An 8,152-nucleotide genomic window follows, 5' to 3' on the forward strand; every position below is an offset into this window, starting at 1 on the left:
TCCTTCTATTCTAGATTGTTCTACAAGAATGCTTTAGAACATTATACAAGTATGTACAAGTTCAAGCGTCTTCTAGGGTCCTTTTCAAGCTTCTGAAAATCTTCTGGAGTCGTCCATTAACCTCTGCCCATCGACCCCTTTTAGCTAGGGTCATGCCACAATCATCTAAGGAACTTATGCTCCATGACAATTTGCCAAAAGTACGCTGCATCATCTTCTACCCCTAACATGTCAAGACGATGGAAGTATGTGATTAAGAGGGATAATGTGCAAGATTGGATCTGCTCAAATCAACTAAACCAGAAACAAATGTTCTTGATAATAGAAAGGTTTATTACACACAATATAAGAAGATACAGTGAATCTAGGGCATTAATCAACATACTCTCATAGTAATGGATAATGATACAAGATATACATAACATGATGCTCAAGCTCCAAAGAAAAGCTACAAGTTAGATGTTGTTCATTAATGTTGCTAACCAGGAGTTATAAGAAGGCTATACAGAATTGAACAAAAGAATAAAAAAAATAATGCCGAAACTTTCTTGTATAGAATGTTTACTTGACCTCATAAGTTCCAAATTGAGTTCCTCGAGCACCTGAAAGAATGCTTTACAAACAAAAATGGAAAGTACTGCTCTTTTCAGCTTGTTCATTTCTTGGTAATTGCCAATAAACGAGCCTTTCCCTATATCTCTATCCAACTATACCCTGGCTCTTTTTGAACTCCTTTGTCTTTCATTCTCTTCCTAATCTTTGAGGCATCTTCCCAATAACCCCCTTCAGAATAAACCTTTGACAACAAGACATAGGCTGCATCACTTTTTGGAACCAACTCAAGTAAATGCTGTGTAGCCCATTCTGCCAATTCTTTATTCCCATGAATCCTACAGCCACTTAGAAAAGATCTCCAAATGGAGGGCCAAGGGTCAAAGGGCATCATTTGAATCACATATTTAGCTTCTTCAAGGAATCCATTTCTTGAAAACAAATCAACTAAGCAACCAAAGATCTCTGCAGAAGGTTCCATTCCATAATCTGAGATCAAGGAATCAAAGAACCTCTGACCTTGATCAACAAGCCCCAAATGACTACAAGCTGAAATGACTGAAACAAAAGTGGCATGGTTAGGCTGTAGGTTAGAAGACTTCATTTTCTTGAAGATTTCAATTGCTTCCATTACTAGCCCATGATGCGCATAAGCCATAATCATAGTATTAAAAAGGACAACATCATCTTCTCCACTGAACTGATCAAATTCCAGCCTCGAGCTTTCAATGTCCCCACATTTTGCATAAGCATCTATAATTGCACTTGCTACATATACATGGTTCTCAAATCCGGTTTTCATTGCAAGCAAATGGATGCATCTGGTTTGTTGATAGGAAGTGATATTTGCACATGCATTTAAAGAACTACCCAATATAAACTCATCAGATTTCTCACCAGCCTGTTTAAGGCAGTTGAGAAATTCTACTGCTTCATAGCTGCAGCCTCCCTGCACAAGTGCAGAAATCATAGCACCCCAACATGCCAAATCTAATCTTCTAATTCCATAAAAAATCTTATACAAATCATCCACTAGTCCATATCTTGCATAAGCATTAATAAGTGAACTACAAACAAATGCATGGAAACCAAAGCCAGACTTGATTATAGAACCATGTATTTGCCTACAAATTTCTTGATGTTCAGTTCTAGAACAAGCCAACAAAATGCTGGAGAAGGTACACTCATTTGCTTCAACTCCAGCATTCCATAAACTACAGAAATGCTTTAGTGCTTCCATGGTACAGCAGTTCAAATTACACCCTAATATAATCTCATTCCATGTACTTGTGTTTTTGCAAGGGACACTGTAAAAAACAAAATGAGCACATTCCAAAGCCCCACATACAGAGAACATATTGATGAGAGAGTTCACAACAAGGGCCTCATTGCCAAGTCCAAGATGGAAAACAAGACAATAGAGCTGAAGTCCAAGCCCAAGATGAAGCACTGTGCCACATAGCCTAAATAAAATTGAGAACGTAACATGATTAGGCATCACCCCTGTTAATAACATTCTAGAAAACATGCCCACAACCTCTCCTACATTCTCGTCTTCAGAAAACCCAGAAAATACAGTATTCCAAGATATAATATCTTTCTCTTCCATCTTATTGAAAAGCTTCAATGCAGAGTCATGTTCACCAGTTTTAAAGTACATATACATAAGAGAATTAATTCCAGGAGTGCACTCCAATTTACTTCGAGCCATCAATCCATGAATCTGTCTCCCTAAGTTCAAGCCACCCGACATTGAGCACCCCTTGAGAGCATTAATAAAAGTGAGCTGGTCCATGATTATTCCCTTCCGGTGCATCAGAAATACAAGTTTCATAGCTTCGTGGAAACAACCATTAAGTGCATAGCCCCCAATCATGGCATTCCAACAACCAACGTCGCAATTGTCCATACTCTCAAACACTCGGATGGCAGATTCAAGATCCCCATATTTTGCATACATGTACAGAATCGAGCTACCAACGAAAGCATTCATATCCATTCCCATCTTCAAAGCAACACAGTGAACCAAAGAACCAAATTCGACGGCCCCCAGATTTGCACACCCTTTCAGAACACTTCCTAGAGCAAATTCATTCGTTCCAAACCCAAACCTCACCATATCCATATAAATCTCAAGACCCATTTCAAATTCTTCATTTTGGATGGCACCCGAGATCATGGAAGTCCAAGAAAAAGCGTTTCTTTCACGCATTTCATCAAATACCTTAATACAATTACTAAAAGCTCCACATTTGGAGTACATTATAATCAAATTATTTTGTGAAAAAGTATCCTTAGAGAATCCCGACTTGATGATTTCACCATGAACTTGAATCCCAATAAGAAGAGACTTTAGCTTTGAAGAGAGAGCAAGAAAACCTGCAAATGCAGCTGGGTCTTTCCTCCCCAAGAGTTTAGACAGCGGGGTAGAAGGTTTTAGTGTGTGGAGCTCATGCGTGAGGTTCAAACGAAGATTGCAATGCCTCCTTTTGCTAATAGGGAGAAATAATTGATCGCCAATGTAAAAGACAAGTTCTTGCAGTCTCATTACAGTCACAATTCACAACTTCATTTCGTTTGAACTTTGAACCTTAAACGGCGAAGCAGAAAAGGCGAAAAGCAAAAAAAGCCGATACTTTTTGTTTGACAAAAATTTTGATTCACTTTTAAATCAACAGGTCGTTGTAGTATAGTGGTGAGTATTCCCGCCTGTCACGCGGGTGACCCGGGTTCGATCCCCGGCAACGGCGTATAATTTTTTTTATTTATTTTTTATCTTTAAAGGGTCAATTATTAGAACACCCTATAGTTTCACAGATTTATTTATCTATGGTTTTCATTTTATTAAGCCACCCCCTATAGTTTGAAACATATACCTTTCATTAATGCTTAGTTTGAAATGAGTACAAATATAAATATGTATGGTGCAAATACATACAAAATATAAGGTTGTGCACTCCAAATATTTATATTTATACTCCTTCTAAACTGACCCTAAGAAGTACTTGTTTTGCCATCTGAAAATATGATCACCTAAATTGGATGGAAAATGAAATGTTCAAAGACATGAATCCATGGTTGTTTATTCCAAAAATACATCGACACTTTTTCATATAAAAAACAAAATTGACCACCCCCTATAGTTTACAATCTACTTAATTAACATTTCATTAAGAAGTATTTGTTTTGCTATATGAAAATATTAATATGATCACCTAAATTGGGTGAAAAATGAAATGTTCAAAGGCATGAGCCATGGTTATTTATTTCAAAAGTACCCCCAACACTTTTTTATATTGAAAACAAAATTGACCAAATAAAGTAAAATAGAGTAGTTGTTCGTGTCTTATTAGAGGAAAAAATGACATTTTTATTTTTATTTTCTTTTGATTGCATTTAATTGAATGAATATTAGGGTTTAAACTGTCATTTTCCATTTTCATCTAATAGAAGGTCGATTAAGTAAATTGATTACAAACTATATAGGATGTTTTAATAAAACACAAACTATAAGGTAGGTCTTAGTAAATCTATAAAACTATAGGAGGTGTTTTAATAAAAAACTTTTAAAAATGGAAGTTATTAAAACGTTGAGAGTAAAAAATCATGTTCACCACCAAATATGCCATAAGTGATGACTTTGAACAATTTTTGTTCATACGGAAATTGAATCAGGATTTACATCTCACACTGACCTCATAGCATATCGCACTGTGCATTGAGAACCCCATAAATATATGTAAGCACGAGAGATGTTGAATTAAGGTGTGCTGTGAGGTTGGTGTGAGGAGTGAGTGCTCTATAAGGTGGCAATGTTTCACATTTCAAAAGAATCCCAATTTCACTTTCAAAAAAAAAAAAATCAAGTTTCCTCTTTACATAATCCTCCTCAAACCCATCTTATGACACATGCTGCCTTGTATTTGAAACATCTCCCATGAATGAAAACATACAAATATGAGATATGTTCCCGATGTATAGTTGCAACATGCTATGAGGTGGATGTGAGGATCATTATCTGATGAGAAAATCTAAACTCATTTCAAAAACCCTCTTTTTATCTTGTTTTTTTTTTTTTAATCCTTGTGGCTGAGTAGGTTATGGCACTAAAGGAATAAGTTTTAAAGGGCAGAAGGATGCAACTCCTACTCTCTCTATGGTAATGGTGGTGTCCTTCCTCTTTGCATGGTTAAATATTTATATCTTCCATTGGAGTGACTATAGAATCTTGCATCTGTTGAAGGTTTTATATCCATGTCCGAATTTTCTACCCATGACAATTCTACCCACACTTACCTACATAACATTGCAAACACACATGTGGAACATCTCGCCCTCTTACATTTTATTATGCCCAGGAAGATGTTCCCAATGCATGGAGGTAGTGTTTTGTGGGTAGGCATGGGTAGAGTTCTTGTGGGTAGGAGATCTAGAGTCTTTATGTAGGATCCTTGTGGGTAGGAGATCCAAGCTCCTATTTGATGAGTTCACATCAGCGCCCCGCAACGTCTCACAGCACATCCCCGCCGTGTATTGAGAACATCTCCCAATGATGACATCATCGGTTCTACTACTATCATTGGGAGATATTCCCAATACACAATGGAGATGTGCTGTGGGGCACAGGTCTGAACTCCTATTTGACACTGAGTTATGGGTATAGTCTTCATTCCCCTTTTGTGTTACCTGGTGGGTTATTCCATTTAACTCCTACAATCCTTTCCCCATATGTATTCAAAAAAGGGTAAATTACAAACAACCACTTATACTTTGGGGTACTGACACTTAGCTTCATTCATAACAAATACCCACTCCGAACTTTCCAATTCCAGCAATTTGCCCTTGTTGTTAGCATTCCATTGGCAACTTTGAAAAATACTCTCATGTAATTGTCATGTGTGATTCTAAACATTACAAAAACACTAAACCGACTCATGCCATTTTATGAGATTATTTTAAGAGAATTGATAAAATACAACAAAAAATGGAAAATAAATAAAAAGTAGAAAATTGTAGATAATACAAGAAATACAACAGAAAAAGAGGAAAATATAGAAAACTCTAAATTTTGAAAAAAAAAAACTCTAAAATGCCTATTGTTGTTATTTAAATATTTTCTTGCTCGGTTGCCCCTCTCTTTATCTTCTTAAAGAACGCTTTAGCTCTATTTCTATGGGTAATCATGTGTTCAAAGTTAACACTTTTTTTTTTTTTTGCAATTTAAATCTATATAATGATTTTTTTATTTGAATTAAAAAATTGGATTACAAAAATTAATATGGACCTCATATCCTTTGGAATGGATACTTTTTTATGGGTCCAAAGTTATCACTTTTTTTGTAATTTAAATCTTTATATTCTTATGTTTGAATTAGGAAATTGAATTACAAAGATACTTTTTTTAAAGTGTATTTAAATTTTAAAGTATATACCTTTTTTCCATGAATAGCCTATGTATTCAAAGTTAACACTTTTTTTTAAGTGAAGTTAATTATTCTTACTTTTTATGAAGAGTGGGCAGTAGACACATGTTTGAGAAAGAAAAGTTTTATTTGACAATATGTGGATATATCCATTTCTAAGTTGCTCTTTTTTTTGAAAAATAAAGATGTCACTTGTTTCAAAGAAAAGCTCCCTAATTAAAATATACTGAATACTTGAGTAGCAAAGAAAAATCTAATAATTATTATTAGAAAATCCTAAGAAATTCACCTAAATCAACTGGTTAAAATTATCTAATCTAATTTTAGGTAGACCTCAGTTCCAGCAAATACTGTTCGGTTAACCCTTTAGGCTAATTTTCGTCTGCGTATGTGCATGTGGGAGAAAGAAAGAACTCAACCACTTTGCTCGTAGCTGGAGAGATTATTGAAGGGATTGAAATAAGAGTTTGAGGTGCAAGTAATGTTAGATTGTTAGAGGCTAACAATTGTTCCATTTTAGAGAAAACAAAACAGAAGAGAGAGAGAGAGAGAGTATGGTACGAAGATTTTTTTTAGACAGTAGGGTCAATTTTGTTTACTGTCACTTTCCTATTTTCCTCTGCTTCCTCTACTCTTAAAAGTTTGGTTTGGGAACCCTTTATTAATCCAACCCAACCCAATTAAATCATAGCCAACTGGTGATTTATAAGGCTGCAATCGGGATCAGCATGTCTGAATTCAAATTTGAATTTGATCCCATTAAGAATAATCTGAATTCAGTCTGTTTATAATTGGATCAAATGTGTATCCATTCCTATTTGATTCAATATAATCCAATTTAATTAAATTTAAATATATTAATTCATAGTTCGAATTTATATTGTGTTTATTGATAAAGTTAGTTTGAATGTTATGTTTTTAGGAAATTGTTGTTGGTTCAAGTTTCATACAATTAACTTCCAATTCAATTTGTTCATGAAATACAATACAAGTTATACAATGTTTTAAAAACCAACCTATAGGCCAAACCGTTTTTACCTCTGGGTCACGGGTCACCACTTCAACCGTCCAAGTCAAACAAGTCAGACTGTCCCACATGTATATATATATATAACATATGTGTGTAAGTGTGTAAACATATATTTTATTAATAAATTATGTATAATTTATGTTATATATATTTTTATATTTAACTTATTTTTTTAACTCAGTTTTTCATTTTTTATAAAAATATTAAAAAATTGCAATTTAAGGCAAAAGAGGGTTTTTTTTCATGAAAATAGTGGTGCAAAGCGCTTTTGGCCCCTTGGGACACAGATCTCGAAAAGTTACCAAAAAAAAAAAATTCACCCCAATCGGACATTTAGACATTGGAGTACAAAGTTATGACCTTTGAAAGTTTGCATGCACTGAGTGTGTAACCCGCAACCCAGTGACTAGGGGTGATCATGGACCGGGCTGAGCTTTGCATTTATGATAAGGGCTATAGCTTAGGCCCGACACAGGGTTCCGAGCCTGAAACATATGCCCTAGCCCAGGTCTATATGGGCTCAAGCCAGGCCAGGCCTGATTCTAAGCCAATGTCACTTATATATAAAACATTACGTATCTATATATTAAATGACATAACATGCATATAAACTTATTTTATACATTATATAATATAAAATATTACATATAAAATAAATTATACATGTCATGCTATAATATTTATATATAAAATATATAATATAATGTAGAATAACATATATACATATGTTTACATTATACACAAAATGTGTAAGTATAAATATATACAAACCGGGCTTGAAGTATTAAGCCCAAGCCCGGCTCTAAAATTTGCGGGCCTGATGTGAACCCAGGCCTGGGCCGGGCTGAAATAATCACCCCTACTAGTGACCAGGTCAAATGGGTGAACAGTTGAACCAGCCTTGTCAAATGGTTCCTAACCAAGTCAATGGTTTTTTACCGTCTGACAGGCTTTGACTGAACCAGACCCAAAATCATAATCAGGCGATGGTTCAAACGGTTCAACCGGCCAAACCAACAGTAAGTTGAAAACACTACATTTATAGTTCATTATATAAATAATATATAACATTTGATCATTTTTAGTTGATTTATTTATACTGTTCAACATCTGATTGCAATTCAAATTCGACCAAAATCTGATACAA

General features: G+C 34.8%; 1 protein-coding gene and 1 non-coding gene across 2 annotated transcripts; one reads left to right on the forward strand and one right to left on the reverse strand.

Moving 5' to 3' along the window:
* Nucleotides 1-295: 295 nt before the first annotated feature.
* Nucleotides 296-3,125, reverse strand: LOC148864141 (putative pentatricopeptide repeat-containing protein At3g25970). Its single transcript, XM_088975811.1, has one exon. It carries the CDS (start codon nucleotides 3,098-3,100, stop codon nucleotides 692-694), a length of 2,409 nt encoding a protein of 802 aa, XP_088831937.1. The 5' UTR covers nucleotides 3,101-3,125; the 3' UTR covers nucleotides 296-691.
* A 105-nt stretch (nucleotides 3,126-3,230) lies between these two features.
* TRNAD-GUC (transfer RNA aspartic acid (anticodon GUC)) lies at nucleotides 3,231-3,302 on the forward strand. Its single transcript has one exon. It is a non-coding gene; the product is annotated as a tRNA-Asp (tRNA).
* The last annotated feature ends 4,850 nt before the right edge of the window (nucleotides 3,303-8,152 follow it).

Source organism: Nelumbo lutea, chromosome 3 (assembly GCF_056320005.1).
Source record: "Nelumbo lutea isolate HS-2025 chromosome 3, American lotus-T2T, whole genome shotgun sequence".
Classification (NCBI taxonomy): Eukaryota; Viridiplantae; Streptophyta; class Magnoliopsida; order Proteales; family Nelumbonaceae; genus Nelumbo; species Nelumbo lutea.

What these genes read in the sequence shown, in the direction of transcription:
- LOC148864141 (XM_088975811.1), bottom strand. Translation starts at nt 3,100, where the DNA reads ATGAGACTGCAAGAACTTGTCTTTTACATTGGCGATCAATTATTTCTC.